This window comes from Mastacembelus armatus, chromosome 23 (genome assembly GCF_900324485.2).
Source record: "Mastacembelus armatus chromosome 23, fMasArm1.2, whole genome shotgun sequence".
Lineage (NCBI taxonomy): Eukaryota > Metazoa > Chordata > Actinopteri > Synbranchiformes > Mastacembelidae > Mastacembelus > Mastacembelus armatus.
Window position 1 is genome coordinate 3042188 of NC_046655.1, and position 20936 is coordinate 3063123.

The 20936-nt window shown below is 40.8% G+C and overlaps 3 protein-coding genes across 3 annotated transcripts; all 3 read right to left on the bottom strand.

The window, feature by feature from the left end:
• Window positions 1-2684: 2684 nt before the first annotated feature.
• On the bottom strand, window positions 2685-7574 carry asb13a.2 (ankyrin repeat and SOCS box containing 13a, tandem duplicate 2). The gene is made up of 6 exons (XM_026326552.2): window positions 7394-7574; window positions 6688-6875; window positions 6433-6589; window positions 6216-6350; window positions 5669-5860; window positions 2685-5521 (listed from the first exon to the last, which is right to left on the bottom strand). Exons 1-6 carry the CDS (start codon window positions 7434-7436, stop codon window positions 5394-5396), a joined length of 843 nt encoding a protein of 280 aa, XP_026182337.1. The 5' UTR covers window positions 7437-7574; the 3' UTR covers window positions 2685-5393.
• Window positions 7575-7585: 11 nt separating this feature from the next.
• asb13a.1 (ankyrin repeat and SOCS box containing 13a, tandem duplicate 1) lies at window positions 7586-9955 on the bottom strand. The gene is made up of 6 exons (XM_026326551.1): window positions 9660-9955; window positions 9007-9194; window positions 8726-8882; window positions 8506-8640; window positions 8109-8300; window positions 7586-7986 (listed from the first exon to the last, which is right to left on the bottom strand). The coding sequence occupies exons 1-6, from the start codon at window positions 9769-9771 to the stop codon at window positions 7829-7831; spliced, it is 942 nt and encodes a 313-aa protein (XP_026182336.1). The 5' UTR covers window positions 9772-9955; the 3' UTR covers window positions 7586-7828.
• A 126-nt stretch (window positions 9956-10081) lies between these two features.
• gdi2 (GDP dissociation inhibitor 2) lies at window positions 10082-20212 on the bottom strand. Its single transcript, XM_026326550.1, has 10 exons — window positions 20052-20212; window positions 15930-16037; window positions 15520-15619; window positions 15223-15357; window positions 14768-14966; window positions 14551-14682; window positions 13730-13829; window positions 12678-12849; window positions 12061-12260; window positions 10082-11176 (listed from the first exon to the last, which is right to left on the bottom strand). The coding sequence occupies exons 1-10, from the start codon at window positions 20094-20096 to the stop codon at window positions 11024-11026; spliced, it is 1344 nt and encodes a 447-aa protein (XP_026182335.1). The 5' UTR covers window positions 20097-20212; the 3' UTR covers window positions 10082-11023.
• Between the last annotated feature and the right edge of the window lie 724 nt (window positions 20213-20936).

Here is a 20936-nt window from a genome sequence, read left to right on the forward strand (position 1 = left end):
GCACAGCCACACAAATGAGTTTGTCTGATGTAGTGCAGTATCTGTGTCTGTGGTTCCAGACCTCCAACCCTCCAGCTACAATTCCCCTTTCTGTCTGAATTAAAACAGCAGATGTTTCAAAAACTTACATGAATTAGTGCAAAGGCCTACTGTGGAGCTTTTACATGTTCAGACTGCACAGTTTGCAGTAATGGTAGAGGCTTTTTGACATCGTGTTTTTAACAAAGGGTCTTTGATTTCAGATTGTCTCTCTAACTAGTTTAGAAAAACGGCTTTTAAAGATTCATTATACACTCAATGCAGGGGAGCATGCTGACAGACTGAGGCTGAAGCTGAAGCTAGAAGTTTTCCGTTTCAACTTCTGTGGTTGAAGACTAAAAGGTTTGTTTTCCTTAGGCCGACAGGATCTACCAGAGCCCAAAGTCCTCAGAACCTGATCCTGATCCAGTCATATTCTGGACCTGATTTATAGATGGTGCCCAGGGTACACTACCATTGACAGAGGCAGATGCTGTCCCATGGCTCTCTGCTAAACTCCTCTGTAGCTGAGCTCTTAGAGCTCCAACACAGCCAGATATCTTTTCTTCTATTTGTTTTTGGTGTCATTTTGACAGAAACTCTGGTGGTTTTCATGTTCGCTATGTTGTGTTTCTCTGTGTCAGGGCTCAGAGCGTACAGAATACTGAGATCTGCACACATTTTTTTTTTTTTACAACAGAAACTTCTTTATGAATAGCTGAGCTTATTTTGTGGAATTGGATGAACAACAGTTCTAAGGCGCCACTTCGTCCACTCTGGTGTCTCCTTGGACAGCCTTAGAGAGAATAAAGCTTAGTTTTAGTCTTCTGTTCATCAAATGTTGGACTGTGATTGAACAACAATGGAACCTCAGCTATTTGACTCACAAGCAAAACTTTTTAAGTTCCAACCAAAGTGGACTGATACGCAGTCAAAACACTTTATACTTGCTTGCTTATATTATAAAAATTGATCGTTCAAAGACTTTCTCAAAACTTATGTCTTGAAAAGACACAAAGGTAGCTTCATAATAGTGGTCCAGACCTAATCTGAAAAATACCTGGTTTTGGTTCACACTTGTTCCCACTGTCACTCCGTTACTGGTCAAGACACCAGCTTAGATAGGTAGGTGCAGTTTTACAATAACACATACTAGAGAATGTAAAGTTAGTATGAATTTTATCTTTTTGTGCAATTTAGAGCATCTATCTCAGGTTACATATACTTCGCATTATTTGTCTCAATGTAAAACCAGTGTTGTGCAGCATCTCACATCTGCAGCTCATTTCAACGTGGTGAGTTTCAGGTTGCAGTGTCTAACTGGGGAGCGTAGCACTGGACCATCACAGCATTCAGCTCCCCGTTTAGCTCTGATTGTCAAACAAAAACTTCGCAGTTCCTGTCTGCAAAGCACCTCAAATCCACAACCTGCTCATCAAATGCTGCTTTTACTCTCTTCCTGCCAAGATGTGATCCCTCTTCTTGTTCTGGTGTAATGAAAAACGAGCTGTGACTGATGCACCGCCAGATTCTGATTAATTAGCCACAAGCTTCGTGTGACAGGAGCTTGTTTTCTCTTTGTCCTTGGGGCCTGAACACAGTAAGAACTGTATGCTGCCTGGGAAATCCCAGTTCACAGTTGGCTGAACTATACATCAGACATTTGATTTATGAGTTATTTCTTTAACTATGGCACAGCCTAGTGGTAAAAGAGAACAACTCAACAGAGTGCAGGAGAAGAGGACTGGTGTCACGATTAAGCACTTATAATGAACTGGGTCAGTATTTACTGAGAGTCTCAGAGCAGGAAATCACTCCTGAGTGGACAAAAAAATCTCAGATGCAATTTTGGTCCTACTTTTAGGAGTAGGAGTAAAAGCAATATATCAAAATTCTTAAAAGAGGAAATCACTCCTATCTCTACCAAATTATAGGAGAGTCCAGGCAGAGATGTAAGTGGACATTCTATGAGAGGAGAGATGTTTTGGCAACACTGGATGTTGAAATAGATGAAAAACATTCTACAAAGTTCAGGCGTATGGGCTTCCCTTGAGTTCTTGGCATCATCGATGGCACACACATTAAAAATAATTGCCCCAAGCACTGACGAGGAGACGTACATAAAAAGACAACATGATCACAGCATCAACACTCAAGTGGTTACATACTGATCTGGTGTATTTATTATTTTAATAATTGCACTACCTTCTCTTATCTAGGCTATGTTGTTGATAAACAGGCTATAAAGTTTTCAATTTAAAAAGTTTCTCTGATTTTGGCATTTAAGTTTTCCACAGACTGAAACTACAAACCTTAACTTCTAAAAAACTACAACACTTTAATGTGTACTTCTCAGCTCATAAAACAGTATATTCCCATGCTTTTTGAGGAGTACTCCTACTTCTTCACTGAAGGTAATAGTAGAAGGAGTTGTAGGTTACTTTTAAGTCATACTCTTAATCTTTTTAGTCCTAAGTTAACTTTCAGTGAAATTCCAAGGAGTGATTCTGTGATGCTTGATATATACTAGTCCCGGTTCATGGTTTTTGTTCACACAAATACCTTGGCAGCTGCCACCACCAAGACAAAGAGTGCAGCATGCATTCAAAAACTCTTAGTATTCTTTGTATGACAGTCAGATTCACACAAGAACCTGAGAACAAACATGTCACCAGTAAAATTTATTCAGTAAATCAAAACATCTGTACAGTTGAGAGGGATAAATATTTATGACACATTTTGTGGGATATTTCATCAGTTTTTTTCTTAGCACCTTAAAAAAATAAACTAGTGTGCTCAAATCAGTGCGTCGGTTTAAACCATACTTTATTTACTTCAACTAAATAAGAACAATTAAACCCAGAGAAATGTCAGTGCCGCTCATTCTGATAAACCAAGAGGAAAGTTTCAAACCAAACTCTGTTGTTCAACATTCCTGTTTTGTGGCAGGACCCTTTTTTAAAAAAAATCTTAGATAAATGGACATTCCTTGCGTGCCTACCATCCTCTCTTTCTTTTTTCCGGTCTCTTCTGCAGACTGTAAGTGCTGTGAAAGCATGTTTTGTTAAGTCTTTTTTAAGCCATAAGTTGCATCAGGGTCAGATATTTTAATAGGTTTTAAAAGGACCACAGCACTTGAAGAAAGATCAGTGCTTCAAGATTATTTACAGGCTTCAGCTATAATGTACCAGACTGGATTGTTTGGCATATTTATGGTGTTCAGCAGATGAGCTACAAATTGAAGCTAGCATTGTGCAGCCCACGCAGGGAGTCAAATGAGGAGAGTATATATAAAGCATGAAATACTGCTTTTGAATGCTTTGCAAAGATCTGTAGATAAGCAGTAGACACAGGTGCAGGCCACCAGTAGAGCTGACAGGTGGTATCTTGCTCTCAGTGCAAAGTAATTTTACCTACTGGGAGCAACACAAAGAAGCAATTGTGGACCTAACACCTAAAGGTCTTGCAGGGTGATGTCAAGTTAAATAAATCAAAGGGGAGAATTCAGCTTGTTGTATACACAGTATGTGCACATGGCTATTTGCCCCTTTGCACCACTACATGACATTCACTTTATAAACCTACCAAACATTTTAGAAGTGTACCAAAAGATTTTGCTGGGACAGTGTTTCTCAGTGATTTCAGCTCACTTTAAAAATCGGTTTTCTAGCTGGCCCTTTGTGTAGCAAGTTTCCTCTGATGTGCAGGAGCAGCAACCTGCAGAGAACAAAGTGTCCATGCATGTCAATATAACTTAATTTGTGCAAACAGAGCAAAACTAGAGGTTCTCAGCAACCCAGTGTGTCTTTGGCCTGATTTACCTCCATGGATTAATAAAAGTTATGAAACCTTTCAAACAAACTCAGAAGAAAGCCAGGAAAGCAATCTAAAGCACAATGTGCACTTTCATAAACAGGTTCCTGCACCACTTTCTAAAAATACCAAGTCCTGACTCTAAAGTTCTCTGGGTCATTTCTATAAGCAGATCTAATGGAGCAAGACACAAAGCTATAAATAGGCTTCTAGGATCACCATGTCCTTGAAACATCACTATGTACATCAAACACAGGCTGTGACCAGGCTCTGAGTGAGCGTCACTGGAATCTCAGAAGCAGCAGCATCTGGAGAACCTCACACTCAGTGCTGCTTGGTATTGCTCTTTTGCTTTTTTTTTTTTTTTTTTTAATTTTTAGTTATCAAGACAATGTTGTCTAAGCACAAACACAATGTCTTATGTTTTAGTTGCCACTTATGGTTCAACTGCAAACTTAGTAACTCACACATTTTCCCAGCAAATCCAGGATTCTGCTGGATTTTGTTGCTTTAGTCAACAAAAATGACAACTCGCTCAAAGCAAACCAAAAACTACTTCAGAAGCACATTATTAGCACACTATTAGAAGCACATCCTTCTCTTGTTGCACCTGTGCTGTTTATATCACTAAATACTATCTAAGACCTTTATAGTTGCAATTTATAGTTAGGATTACATGTTAATTGCTCTATTACTAATAAATTAACAAGTGAAAAAAGTAGCTGTCACTAAGCAAAGCCCATAACTGTGGGAGCTTCTGGGAAAGGAAACCAGAGGGAGCAGTGGTGAGTGCAGACTGAGTCAGTAACATTATTATCAATAAGACGATCATGGTGTCGGTCAGAAATAGATGGTTTGTTTATATATCACAAGACATACTGGTGTCAGCACCAGCCACACTGGGATTTTTGCCTGTTTCTGCCTATTTAGGTAAACATGGCAGACTGCATATCAGACCAATTATAGCTTGTTGTCTCTCACAACTTAATGACATTTGTGACTGAAAGGGGGGAGAAGGAACGTACATCAGCAACATCAAGCTTATTTGACTCCTCTGTAATTACAGTTGTGCGTAGACAACTCTGTGCTCCTGTTGGTCAGTGTCTCAGGACACATGGAAGTTGTCAAAGCAGGAAAGACAAAAAACTGCTGGTAGCATGTTGGTACATTTGTAAGGAGGCCCAAAGGCTCAGCTATGCAAGTATTCTTCCACTATGACATACTATAAAGGAATAAATGACTTCTGTTCCCACTGGACTGGTAATCTGTAGTCTGATCTGGCATAAGGTGTATATACATGCCACAGACAGTATTCTAGTTCAGGTAATAAATCAAACCTAACTGCTTAACATGTTAGCAGGATGGTTCTTTACCCTACAAAATCAGTGGCATTTCCTTTAAAGCCATGAGATGAAAGTGCAGATTTGAAAAAAGCATGTGAGAACATTGTGCTTGTCAATTACTATACCATCTATTGCAGTGGCACCTTTGCTGAGCTCTGTACCAGCTGTCCTTTGAACTCCTTCTACCAGTGCTGGTCTATTGCCTCCTCCTAGTAGCATTCAGTGATAGCACAGGTAGCTGATGATGAGTTTTGGTATGGCCAGTTGACCTATGACCTTCAGTGCTCTGGTGCCCAGCTGCTTCCTCACTGCCAGCCTGCTGAGCTGTTGCAGACTCATGGGAGTAGCTGCAGACAGAAAAAGAGTTACATGTAAAGCATCAGCTGACGCTTCCTGGAAGTGAAAAACAATATGTGCTTGCCATCTGCTGGTGCTATTTTGGCATTGCACTGTTGTACAGGTTTACATGGACTGACTTCTGTTGAATAATTTACTCTCATAAAGCTGTAGGCAGGCTGCGGAGGGAGAGCCTGTAGTGGCGTAGTCCACAGGTTTCCTATTGTGCAGATCTCTGGCATAGATGTTTGCCCCGAACTCCACCAGTATTTCTATCATATCCACTCGCATGTTTTTAGCAGCGTGGTGCAGTGGAGTCTCATGCAGCCTTGCAGCATTCACTTTAGCACCTACAATGCAGATGACATTAACGTCAACTCATGAAACATTTACTCACAAAAAGGCCAAATCCAAATTCCTCTATCCTGTCTGTGTCTCTCGCCTCAAAGCTCATTGGTCCCTACCAAACACTGATGACTTTCCAAAAACAGTTGGTCATTGTAGTTTTTAACAAGAGAAAAAACAAAGCATTTTTTGGGGCCTATTTACAGCAGGAGGTAAATCAATATTTGCAGCTTTAGTGACAGATTGGGTAAATTACTACATTTAAAACATGACCACAAAAAGCTGAGAGCAGTAAACACTTACACAACAGACAAATATAAACTCATACAATAGGAGGTCCTGCTTTACAGTGATAATCACCTGCATTGAGCAGCACTTTAACACAGTCTACGTGCTTGTTAACACAGGCCACATGCAGCGGTGTCCCATAGTAAAGGTCGTATGACTCCAGACAAGCACCCATGGCAATCAAGAGCTTCACACAGTCTGAGTTACCTGAAATACAAACACAGTATTTAGTTATGCAGCTTTATCTCACAATAAATAGCGTTAGCATTGACTTGGGAGTTGAATTCACCTCCCATGCAGGCCTCATGGAGAGGCGAGGCTGTGCGAGAGGTCAGGGCGGGGTTGGTCTTGGCACCGTGGTCCAGCAGCAGCTTCACACACTCCAAACTACCAGCCGAACAGGCATCACACAGCGGAGTGCTGCCGTCTACGTTCCTTGCATCTACCTGAGATGCATCACAGGACATAGATTAGACATGCATACTCCTGCCACAGAATCAGCCATCACATGACAGGCATGCATCTCTCCGTCTTTCTGGCTTACCTGTGCTCCAGCGTCCAGCAGTAGCTGGACACACTGGGCCTGCCCGCGGACGCACGCCTCATGTAGTGGTGTGATGGAGTCTACTGCTACGACATTGACTGAAGCTCCACTTTGAATGAGGTCCTGCAGCTGGGAGGCCTGGCCAAGAGAGGCTGCCTTGTGTACCTCTGTTCTCTCTGACCAGCAGCCTGGAGGGGGAACAGGTCAGGAACTGCACAGAAACCTCACAATAATCTTATTTGGATTTAGCAAAAGATCTTTTTAGTGTCACACACTTAGATGTATTAAATGTGCTATATAAATTGTACATATCAACCAATCCACACTCAATATCCATAATGGCACAGTCAAAACATGCTGTGACTGATACTGAAAGGACAGACTGAGGCTCTATTATATCGTACAGAGCCTTTCAGGATAATGAAATGTTTTTTTAAGCCTCAGTTTAAAAGTTATTGAGGACCTTTCACAGTATGAAGTGTCTTTTTTCTACCACAGCACTGAGCTTTTCTGTGTGTTTCTGAGAAATGTGGAAGTGAGCTGTAAACCACAGGTTAAAAGACGCACAACACTGCTCGTATATTTTTAGCATTAGCCGCTCGCTGTAGGAGAACACCGGCCGGTGCCCACATGCCGACGGGGTCTGGTCTGGTCTACCGCGAAAAGGCGGTAGTGTCAGCGGCCATGTTGTTTATGGCACACTCACCGATGTCTCCGAAGAAATACGGCTGGCTGTTCTCAGTGTCCATCCTCCGTCTGTGTATCCACGCTCAATTAGCAATGTCCACAAAGAAACGCACAGGAGGTATTTGTAAACACCCGCAGGAGTCACGTGGTATACCTGAAAGTCGAAGCGCATGCTGGGATTTCTAGTTTTTACCCCATCAATTGCTCTGTGTGCAATGCAGGTAGCATTTATTCTCAGTCAGGATAAATAATATAACATTATACACAGTTTTATACTACAATACAACAATATGGACATAATTTTAGCCATAATGATGAAATAAATCCCGAGTCACATGACATTAACCGATTTTGATGACTAGCCTAATATATTTTAAATTATAGGCTGATGTGTCATCCAAGATGCAATAGTTGAAATTAAATGCTAGTCTCCAATACAGGTTTACGAGTCCATTCATGAGTCACTCTGTAATGATGTGGCATGGTCACAGTATTGGAGGTATCTATGGATGCGCCGGGATATGTTCAGCTGACCTATGACCTCTCTGGCTCTGGTACCAAGCGTCCTCCTCACAGTGATTCTGCAAAGCTGCTGCAGGCTCAGAGGGTTACCTGTTGAGTAGAAGAGGATTTCCTAAAAATGGTTATCAAAACTGAGAAAAGAAACGTCTAATAGATTTTGTTAGAGCAACTGCCTATGCTGATTGTAGTTCAGAATCAATGCTTCGATTTACTTTCGTAAAAGCTGATGCAGGTGTAAGAGGGAGACCCAGGTGTTGTGTAGTGTATGGGCTTTTGTCCCAGGTTGTCACTCGCATACACATTGGCTCCAAACTCCACCAGCAGCATGATCATATCCACCATGTGGACTCGTGCCGCATGGTGCAAAGCTGTCTCGTGGAACTTCACTGAATTTACATTGGCACCTGCAGCAATCAGGATAAGGTATGTCTGTTAGTTGTTAAGTATATGGAGCCATCACAGCTGCAATCATCTAAATGACTTTGTAAATCTTATAATTATGATTAAGCAAATTGTTACTATAGTTGACAATAATTCCTGGATTCCTGGTCCATTTTGTTTGCTCATTTCCCTTTAACACATTTTCTGACGTGCAGTCTTCCTGCTGACCTGAGGTAAGCAGCTCCCTGACACAGTCCACCTTTCCTTTAGCACATGCGATGTGGAGGGGTGGGCCAAAGTGGACATCATAGGCCTCGAGCTGGGCACCACTGGCTATCATCAGCTTCACCACTTCCACACTACCTGAGAGGAACAGTTTCGTTCATAGTGAACAAGCTTAAAGGGGTTTGAGTGGTTGAAACCTGACATACTGGTGATGAAGCATTACCTTGTATACAGGCCTCATGGAGCGGTGAGGCGGTGAGAGCTGTCAGGGATGGGTTAACTTTGGCCCCATAGTCCAACAGCAGCTTGGCACACTCCAGGCTGCCAGCTGCGCAGGCGTTACACAGTGGGGTGCTGCCGTGGATGGTCCGCACGTCCACCTGGAGGAGCCAGAGAAACATTTCCATTTCATAATTTCTCTATAATAAAATGGATTATTTTAGTAGCACATGTGACACTTAATAAAACTATCACTATGTTGATTTGATTGGAGGTTTTTCCTACCTGAGCTCCAGCCTCCAGCAGCAGTCGGACACAGCTGGGGTGAGCCTTCATGCAGGCGTCATGCAGTGGGGTGATGTTGTCCACAGTCACAGTGTTAACAAAGGCTCCACTTTCTATCAGCTGCTTCAGCTGCAGGGCTCTGCCATGGGACGCTGCCTCGTGCAGGGCAGTCCGGTCTGCCCAGAAACCTTAAAGACAGTAACACTGCACATTCACAAATATGACGCTTTGCTCGCTCGTTTTAGTTTTAATAACTGCAGACATTTCTCTATAAAAATCCTCTTCATAAAGATGCCTTCATATAACGTTACTCTATATATTTTTTAAGAACATGTACAATAAACACTAGTACTAGAAATAATAAAAAGCTAATTATAATTTGCAGCAGTAGCTTCAGCTCCATTATCTATCAGATACTAGTACTTCTTTACAGAAAACCGTTTACAATCATAGGATGTTAAATGACTTTAAAAGGTGTGTTCGAGTTTTCTGTGTTTGTCAGTAAGTTTGCACATGTAAGCCCGTAAACAAATGAGGTTTACAGCAAACGGAGCCATTCCTGCCATTACCACGTCAGCGCGCGTTTGTGTGTGTGTGTGTGTTTAATAGAGCTGAAAAGGTTTCAGGTTAGAAAACCCGTGACGGCTGCTCACCGATATCGCAAAGGAACGAGCGACGTGCAGCTGTTACCTCCATGTTTAACGCACTCCGGCGTTGAACAGCAGCCACAGTCACGGGTTCCCGAAGGACCGCGCGGTAGGGCATTGTGGGAGTCGTAGTTCACAATTACACGCTTCCATTTCCTCAACACATTAAAACAGCATATCGGGGAGTCATTCAGTAAGTTATGAAATTATAGTCAAATATTTCGACACTTTGTTTCTAAAAACATTATTAGTGCCAACACAGAAAAACTATTACAAATTATTTGTGATTTGAATTAGTAAAAACTAATACAGTAAAGTTTGCAAATTCCCTCCAGTCCCTTTTCACCCCATATAAACACTGAAGTGTAAAGAAATACATCTAAAGCAGTTTTGGTTTTTGACAAAGTTTCTACTTTGCAGTACAGAAATCATTTGAGCCCAAGGTGTTTATTTTTTAACAGTTTAGTTTTTAACAGAAAAGATCACAGGGCTCTCATCAATTCAGTACTACTGCAGTACACATTTGGTCCTTCAAAGCAATTACAGTCAGCCATACTTTCCATCAATCCACTGTTAATGCTCGGTTTTCCATTATTTTGCATAATACAAGAACTAATAGATCCCTGCTGGTGCTTATATGGAGTCAAGCTGTTGAAATCAGGTTCAGGTAGTTTTTGCTGGACTAGTTTGCCCTGTGGCCTGTCTTACTGTCTGGCTGTGCTGGAGATTATACAACATAGGGAGTAAACCCACAAAAATATCATGTCCACACACCCCTAAACCATTTCATAACAAAAAAAAAAAAAAAAAAATTGCGCAGTCTAAGACATGGCTATCTGCTGAACACACAGCTGCTCACATGATTTTATTCAGATGCACACCAGGCCACTTCTCTCTCACCCTGACATGAAAAAATACATAGACGAAGTAACTGATGTGTAGATATTACAACTTCCAAAAAACTTTGATACAATGACAAAAAAAAAAAAAAAAAATTGCCCTCCATACACTCCCGTTTTATAAGATACTGATTATGAATGATCACTTTATTTGGCATCTTTGGACTTTGCATCATCTTGACATGGTGAAGCAGATGTAATAGGGCATTATTGTGTTAGGCATAACTGTTTTGTGCCAAAATGCTTTTGAATGTTATTTGAAAAAGCACAGCTCCCTCCCTGAACCATATCCAACAATACTACACCGTATCTCTATATATCCTGAACTTCCTCAATGGGCAAACCATATACTCAGATAAGCAGCCAGCCCATTTGTGTGTACATTTTTGTGTAGGTTTTCTATTTTTTGTAAGATTTCAGTTGTCGGCAGCATTTTCTTTGATAATCAGGAGTGTCGTGGACCCTTCGCCTTTACTCTGCGCCGTCACCAAAGATGTCCTGCTTCCTGCGCTCCATCTCGGCAAAGTCAAAGTCTGAGCCCGTCATCCTCCGATAGATGTCCTTGATGTCATCACAGGTGGTCTCAAAGTGAGTTGTGGCATCATACGAACGGGAGATGAAAATCTAGAGGAAACACGTAGCAGTTAAAAAAGTTCCATATGTCAGCAAACTAATACAGTCTAGGTCAGATATGGTTTTATTCTAAAATGATAAGTCAATGACAGCAGAATAATCTAAAACAAAAACTATATAGATAGTAATTATTCAAGTCTATTTGTTTGAAATCAAAATTGCAAAAAATATTTAAACATGGAAAGAACTTCACCATAGAAGTGCTTCATGTGCAGGACATTATGCTGACAAGTCTCCCTGCTCATACAGAATGACAGCAAAACAGCACAGTGGTGCAAAAAAGCAGGTTTTTTTTTTTCATAACGTGGTGCAAATTTATCTGTTCTAAAAGACAAAAATGTCTGTGCAGTCACCCATTATTACATTCTCCACTTCAGGAATTTACCGTTTGTTGTCTGACCTTTCACTGTGTTTGCCCACCAGATATCACCAGGTACAAGCAGGTGTTCTGTGACATCAGTATACTTTTATAGACTTAGGCCATGTATAACAAATATACATTTTACATTATTACCAATCTTAATGAAAGGGTTTGATGAAACATATTAATTCCCAAGGGGAAATTCACGTAGACTTGTAGCAAATAAGTAGTAGCAGTAATGAGTAACAGTCCAGTTCATGTTAGCCATCTGCCACTGGCTAAGGTGATGTCTAGTCTGATGGCAGTGGGGATGCAGGATCTCCTCTATCAAGTCCAAGTTCATAAATTGAATTTTTGTTCACCAGATGAATGTAATAATATGGATTTAAGAAGGGAAAACACTTTTGTTTCACCAGGCCTGAAACTGAAAACTAGTGCTCTGATTTGTTGTAAATGCACTACAACATATAACACAGCGGCATGGTTCTTTATGTTCTTATCTCACTGATCGTACCTGGCTCTCAGTGCCCAAGTCAGTAGCTCCATACTGGTCACTAATACTGACAAACTTCTGCTCAATGGGCTCCAGTAGGTCCAGGGCTGGCTTGATTTCTTTCTCAGGGTCGCTTGTCTCAACTGTGGTGCTGGCGATGGCAATATATTTACCCTGGGCTGCCACGTTGTGAGCAAAGGAGATCATACAAACGTAGATGTCTGAAAGAGAAAAATCACAGTTCTTGTCTGGTGGTTTGACTGGAAAAAATCTAATGATAATATAATGCTATCTGTCTAATCAGCTGTTGTGACATAAAAACAGTGTGTTCCTTTTGGCTCAACCCGTATACACTCACTGACCATGTATGATTGAACTTTTAAAACCAAAGATGCCACAAATATACTGCCAATGACATAGAAATAGTCAATTCTAAATATTTGAACAGAAGCATCTGCAGTGGTCACTGAATTCTAAGCTTTACTTTCACAATGCCTACGTGCAACACCAAATTTTTGTTTTCATCAGACATCAACAAAGCAACCAGCCATGTTATGAACACGGTTTTAAACTCCTAACTGTATTCTGAAGATACAAAATGAAACTGTCTGTGGTCTGGTCACTTCCTGTGTGCTTACCGTGCTTTCTGTTGACCTGATTCTGGGGGATGATGATCTGGCAAGAGTTGATGTCACCAGTGTTGGCGATGGGGTGAGTCAAGATGCAGATGACTCTGATCACCTGACCCACTTTTTTGACACGATCCATAATGTAGCTGGGGTCGCAGATCAGCTGCTTGCACCTGGCGATCTGTGGCAGGCAAACACAGCCAAAGGGCAAACAACAAGCAGAATTAACTCCTGGAGTGGAGAACGTAATAATGGGCGACTACACAGCAGGAGGAAAAATGTTTTAGCTCCCAAGACCAAAATGTTTCTAAGCTTTAACAAGGACACTGGATTGTTGGAATTATAAAAAAAAATTGTCCAAACGTAAAACTGTCCTCATAAGGCATATAAGGAGATTTTCTGCCTGACTTTGGGCAAATAATCATGAGGGCAATGAAATACAACAGCCAATGAGAGCAAATAGCCTGGGAAACATCACCAACCAGACTTTTACACCTCACCTCAACATGGCAGCACATAACAGAGCCCAGGACAAATGGAGCATTGGCCATGTTTTTAAAAATCAGTGAATAGTTGAAAATTAAATCTAAAATTAAAATCTAGTGTGCAGCCAGCCTAAATGGTTAGAAAACAATGAGATAATATATTCATGTAAAAATAAAATTCCACTTTTCACTGAAACTAGTATATATTGTGTCCTTACTGAATCAAATCATCCTTACTTAAAAGAAGAATGCTTTCATTTATCTCACACTGTCAGTACTAGCAGACTGGTCTGTGTGGGTGAACAGTAAAAATGGTTCATAATATTAAATTATGATTAGCAGTCTAGCAGAGTCTAGCTAAGGGCCACTTTCTGAGTTTTATACAAACCTAACAGCACTACAGCACTATGGGCCCTCCCATTGATGATTAGACAAGTATGTTTAAAAATGGCCGTATCTTCTTTTCAGTAATAGGAAAATGAGCCTAATTATGAGCAGAGAAACACATGGTCAACAGCACAAACATTTTTTTAATTTTAACTGTTGTTTTGAATACACTGAGGATAAATTGCTCACCTCTCCCTCAGACTTGACTCCCACTACCTTCCCATTCTCCATGACAATCTCTTCAATGGGCTTATTCAACATGTATGTCCCACCATAGATGGCACTCAGCCTGGATTGGAAAATCAATTTCAAGACGTTACTTCCTATTATCACATATCAGATGAATGAATGATAGAGAGCTATATGAAACAATCCACTGTCAATTAAGAGTGTGACCAATATGTGTTTTTGTATGGCTGATGCAAAATTTTAGAAATCAAGGCAACCGATGGCTGATGTATGATGCCAATAACTTTTGACCAATATGTTAAGCCAATTTTCTGTCAAATGATAAGACTGATTGACTGAATGAATGATGACTGATCTCCATTTAGCTGCTCAAGTTTCAGGATCGTGGTATTGTTCATATGGCCACTGCCACATTGTCATGGCTTACTAGGACATTTGAACAGAGCCATTATCAATGATAAATGATTGCAAACAGGAGATTCAACATCACTGATGGCTGGTCAAACATAAATCCTGGTGGCTGCCACAACTTAAAGAAAACTAAATGATGAGATATAATGTGCTACTAGTGTCAATATTAACACAAGGAGTGGACATTTATTGTACTGCATGTTAACATAAAAATGTTAAACTGGCACTTTTAGTTCCAAGCTCCCTTGCACCCAAAGTTACTGCACATTTGTGGTTGTAAAGAGCTGTTTTGCACTTCTAATGCAACTTCAAGCAGTTAAAAGTCCTTGTGCATATATTCGGCAGTTTAACGACATTGTATGCCACCGTGTTCTGACATGGGCAGAGCTATAACAAAGAGAGAATCCTACCTGGCAAAGCCTTGTGGCAGTTCTCCCAGACCGTACAGTGGGTAGAGATATGGGCTCTTGCCATATCTGGCCAGAGACTCGCTGTAAAGCTTTATCCTGTTAATAGTTTCGATGCAAGGCTGATCCAGGTACCTGAATGGGGAGAGAAAGAGATGGCATAATGGACATGTGCACTTATAAGAATGACAGTTATCAAACAAGTAGAAAGAGCACCGACTCGTCTGTGCGGTAGAGGGCGAGGGAGTGGCCAGTAAAGTCTATAACTTCCTGTCCAAGGCTAAACTTTTGGAAAATGGCCCTCATCGTCGTCTTGTTGGGGTCGACACCTTCCATTGTTTTGGGGTCATTCTCATCAAAGTTGGCGATAAAGACCAGGAACTTCCTGAAGCGCCGTTTCTCAAACAACCCCATCAGACCTTTAGAAGACAAGAAGTTTGGATTTTAAGTCAACATGTTAAAAGCAACATAAACTGAGTGAAATCAACCAGTTAAAGTCTGGACTACAGCAAAACACCATTACAAAAACATGAAGGATTAAAGAGAAATGCAAATGTCTCAACTTCCGTAAATACAAAAAAACAAACAAACAAAAAAAAAAAACATGACCATTTCATACTACCCACATATTTGCGTGTAATCAGTCATTTTGCACCTCATTCCCCAATAACTTACTTGATGCCAGAGCCTCAGTCTCAGTAGAGGGGACCTTATAGATTTTGCCTCCCTTGTACACATAGCTGCCCTCAATCACTTTGAAATCCAGGTAGCGAGTCACCTGTGTGATCAGCAGCATGCGGACCAGCTGACCTGACACAGAGTGATGAAAAATATCTACGTTACTTTCACAAAAATATAAAATGCTTTTCTTGTATTCATCAGATATCAACACTGAACTATGACACTCCACTGCCTGACCTGAGTGGAGTAAAAAGCTAAAGCAGGATATGATAAACAGGTGAATGAGTATACCATTGGCCATAAGGAATTTAGGGATGAGATCCACATTCCAATCCCGGCCTTTTCCCATTGACTCAGGAGGAGAGCCAGGGATGCTAAAGCGCTTGTAGAGCTGTAGGGAAACATAGAACCAGACTTGCCTCAGAAGCTGGAACATACCATTGAACTAGTGAAGCATACAACAAAGCAAGGTAAACATTAAATCAGGGGCTTCCAGGGCCACGTTTGGCAAAGCAGAAATTTAGGTCAATGTTTAGTATTATTTATCATTTAGTAAAAGCTATGTATCAACCTAAAATACAACGTAACTATACAATTTCTAACAGTTTCATAAAGTCTGCTGTTCTAGCATCTGCATCTCACACCAATTTGCTCTGCCCCATGTCACAAAGTCAAACCAGAGGGGTCAGAAGTCAACTCACATCTTCAAGTGGTGTGATGGACGCACTCTCAGCCCCGTAATAGGAGTTCCGGTCCATGTGAAGAACCTTCTTCCCCTTCACTGACATGATGCCTGATAAAATGCATTCCTGTTGTAAGAAAACAGAAGAGCATTAAGACCATGATTAACAGGATCCTTGGAAACTCGCAAACCTTCCCAAACTGGCATCTCACTTGTGTCAACATATGTGCCAACATCCTTTACTTTAAAAAAGTAAACCACAGCTTAAAAATACCCAAGTAAAAGTCCTGCATTTTACTTGGGTAAATTTTACTTACGTATCAAAATCTACTTAAAAGTACAAAAGTAAAAGTACTTATTATACAGATTGTCATATTTCACATATTAATGGATTATGATTACTGGTGCACTACTGAGTTTTTCACTTTAATGGTATATGTTAAGTTAATTTGAAGTACTTTATAATAGGAAAGGTCATCTTTAATTTAATTAAACGGCCGACATCTTCAACACTGTTACTGTGATGAAATGCATTAAACTTGTTCCAGTTGTAACACCATCCACTTTGCATTACCCACCACTACTTTCAAATCGATGGATAACTGTGGCCCCTGTCTGACATGGCTGTGGCTTTGATCTGTGTGGATAAATAGTTTTGGCCACAGTGGACTGGTCCAGCTAAAACACAGCACTAAAAAAGCTACTACTGTGTACAATGCTATGCAGACAGTCAAAACTGAGCCATAATACTTGTGTTGGGGAGCAGCCAACTTTGGCAACAAAACACTATTACCTATGTGAAGTGTATTACCCTGGGTAGTCAGGTATTTAATTCACCACATTTGTCATAAACGGACACTGCCGTCCAATTACGTCATCTATATTGTCAACAGTGAGCAGATGATTACAGCATGTTTGCAGTGCAGAATCCTCTAAGACTAAAGGCTTTAAGACAATTACAGCAGTGTGTTTGTAGATGCAAAACAACAGTATGTATCATGAAACTGTGTGAACACCCAATGCTCTGTGGCAGTCAGTGGTGTAACTGGTTTCTCACGTGACCAAAAACAAAAAACTAACTAATAACTCTGGGTGATGTCACCTACACTCATCTTGTGCACAAATTGCAGCCTATTGTAACACACTAAATGACAGGCTTTGTGCAACACAGATGGCATATAAATGCAATACAACTCCACTGATTTGAAGGACATAGAGCAAATCTCAGAAGAAGACAGAGCCGTTTGGAGATGGCACTGAAACTCCATTCGGGTGACAGGTGGCTGAAGTTACCCTGCTGCTGCTGATATAAATACAGACTGTGTCACAGAGCCGGAGTCAGCCTAGTCATCACTACTCAGCCAAAGGGCAGTAACCATAACACACTGATTCAGTGTACAGTATGGCAGAAACCTAAGCCAATTTAAAACACAGTGCATAGGCAAAGCCCCAGTTCAATTGTTAACACATAAAATCCATAAAAATCTAAGATAGGGAGTGAAGTTCAACATAAAAGGCAAGTCCTGGACGGGTCTCTGCAATTCAAAAAGACAGCTGACAGAACACAACAATAACCACATAACCACTACATTTTACTAGACTGAAAATTTCCAAAATACTTTAAATGGTTTCAAGTCACAAGAATCTTTTGATGTTTAATACACTGCAGCGATAAATCACTTGACATTAGCATTCTAAAGGTTTTCTCAGTTGGAAATGAAACATAAATCGCACTGATCCAGCTAAAAGTGATCTGTGTCCAGATTCTCCAATGTGGGAATCTACTGCTACTGCCTGTGCTCTTACTGAATATCTTTAGGTTTTAGACTGCTGGCTGGACAAAATAAGAAACATCGCACTGGAAAACTGTGACTAGGCATGTCAATCACACATTTCATCACAATACAATCTGATATTAATTCTTTCATCAGCAATTAAATGTTTACTGATAAATCAAAGTACGGACATGTTATAGTTCAATTAAGGTGCCTGTGTCTATTCCACCCAGTCATTTACCTTTTTATTAACCAAAAACATAACCAAGATATAATTAGTTGATCAGTTGGATTTCAAACATCTAACACTGTGAAAATAATTTGCCATTTAACTTAACATACTTCAGTACATTTAACTTTAAGGGTGCAGCGAACAATATGTTGTTACAAACTATACATATAATCTACCAATTATATATACCTATATATATATAAATGTATCTGTATATTTTATCAGACTGCTTTTTCATAGGAGAAACAGAAGATTATGATTCAGAACTCCCATCACTGTTGACTGATGCACTAGCATTACAGCAGCGTCTGTACATTACTCAGCCCCAGTCTGTTCATAACCTGAAACCTGAAGCAGCAGGGTGAATCAATTTTAGAATAACACAAGATGCCATTTGAGGCAAATAAAATTCAGTCAATTTACATACACAAAAGTAGTAGGGTACATATATTAGTATGGGTTAACTTCTACACATAATACAACAAAAAGATGTTTTTACGAAGGAACCAATTTTAATCATTCACTGAAAATCTGCACTGTGCAAATAAAAGCCTCATACCTATTAAGCACTTGCAAGATAGAAAGACAGGAAAAATATTAGTGGATACTCCTGTGACATTCAAGTAAAATGACTTACACAAAGTAACTGGGAACATTTTTGTTTAGAACTTTGATTAGAGGACCACCAGGGTTCTGTGTAACCTGCTGTTTAACTCAACATGTCACTGCAGGTGTTAGAGTGTAGCACAAAAGAGGAAGAAATCTGGTAAACAGAAGTAAAGTCATAAGGGAACTAAAACCACCTAAAGCTGTGCTGTGCTGCCCCAGCCTCCGTCTGCAGGGTTTTTTGTGGCCACTAGCAGTCAGTTTAGCTCCAACTTGACTGATCCTGCACAGTTCTTAAGAGTGTACTTTCAGTTCCTCGGTCTTGGTGGAACCACACCCAAATGTGAGCTAAAACGACAGCCTGCCCACTGATTTTTAACCCATTCCTTTCCTGTCTGGCTGCTTTTACCCTGTGGTCTGTACTGAGCCTGAAGCAAAACACCTTTGAACTCTATGACTGCTGTCATAAAGAAATATTACTGTAGAAAAACGGAATAATGCTGGGTTAAAGCAGCATATATGTCCATTACAAATGTACGCTGAGATTAAGAACAGTCCAGAAACTGCAAGGAAGTTAGTGCCTCAGGAAGCTGCTCCCTGGCCTGCAACAAAGTCCAACATTCATCACGGGATTTCCATGACACGCTTCAGTCATGTACAACAGAAATCAAGTCTGTCGAGGCTGTCGGGGGGTATAATTGCTGCTGCATAAACAAACCCCCCACACAGGGGAATAGCTCATAAAGTGCCACCTCACATTATACTGGATCAGCTGTATGTGGCTTTTCCGTGTGCAAGTTAGTACAATGCATGAAGTTTAGCTTCAAGGTACAGGTTAACAGCCTATTGCTATAGTTTCATGGTCCATGGTCATCCGGTGCAGTCAGTCCGTTCGCTTCTTTCAAAGTCGTGACGTTCAAGTGATTAAAATGTCGAGACTTCCTGAACTTTGCGACGCGTAGTTTTATTAAGCTTGTCAAAAACTTTGCCTCGACAGCCCGTTCAATCCACTGACAGGCGCTGAAACGCTTAGTTAGATACTTTGGGTTAGCTATGTGTGTGAGAAAGGACTCAGCCCCAGTATGATACCCAGACTGAGATAAAGTCAAACCCTGACCTAAAGATTACGTTAATCAACAAAGCTGGAACACGTCGGTAGCAGGCTAATGAGCTAGCTAATGTGGGTCGGCTAACCTTACACACCGATCGCCCGCGTTATAATCTCATCAACTTCAAATAACCGGTTAATTAACTGGGTTTATCAGACACAGACTCGACGGGTCAGTTCTCAACGACAGCAAACTGATAATTTAAGCTTATCTTGTGTAAGGTATAGCTGGTGTCGTTAATCTTTTCAGACACAGTTAGCCACTTTGCCCACAGTTCTCGTTAACCAGCTAACTCTCGGTTAGCGGCTAAGCTAGCTACTTAGCGCTAGCCCTGCTGATTAGGCCCTTAGCTGTCACGGCTAACTGCGTTGGTTAACAGGCTGCAAATCACGTCCACGCATTGTTACATTAATTCTCACCGTCAGCCCGGTGCCCAGCACGATAACGTCGTATTCTTCATTCATTTTTCCAAATCTTTACTCCTCAGTTCCTGAATATCGGGAAAGAAAATGGAGATCTGCGGGGCTGGAAATGAGAAGGGGTTGCGGTTCAACGTCAGGCGCCTCCAGGGCGGGGTTTCTCAGCTGTCAATCACTGAGTGACAGCTTAGTACCCGAGTAGTCAGGAGGCACAACAAAAAGTGGCAGGCTTTAGGCGTACCTGCACTACCATTAGGTCACATTTTAGAAAATCAGTTTAAAAGATCTTATAGGTTTGCCCTCCCTCTAACTACATGGCCTATAACCACTTTAGAAGGTTCCTGGTATCAGTGAATATGTGTTGCTCTCAAATTCAAATCCAGAGCATAGCATGTCAGTACATTGATTATCTCACTGTGCATGTTGAATGACCAGTGGCGGTTTCACTGAAGGTTCATCGATGTACTTAAACTATCTATTTTAGCAGGAACACATTAACATCTCATGGCAAAGTCTCCACCAACAAGATGAGTGGTGATGTATGATGCAGCACAGTCTTTACTGTTTGTGTTGCCACTGTGGACTAGGTTCACAATTGACACACCTGTTTAGTAAACCTAGTGACAGTGATGCAATAGGACTGTGTTACTCACTCAGGTCCCATGTCGGTCTGTGCAGGAAAGATTGTGGGCCATACAACCATACGTATTTACACAGTACTGTCATATGCAGCAATACATACTAGCCAGCCAAACAGACTATGGCATTGTCAGAGGTGGTTGTTCATGTTTAAAGTGTATAGGTTTTCTTTGTGTCAGACATCCCAGCCACTATAATCACAAGCTACAGGTTTTACAATGATATCAAAACACAGACAAAATTACA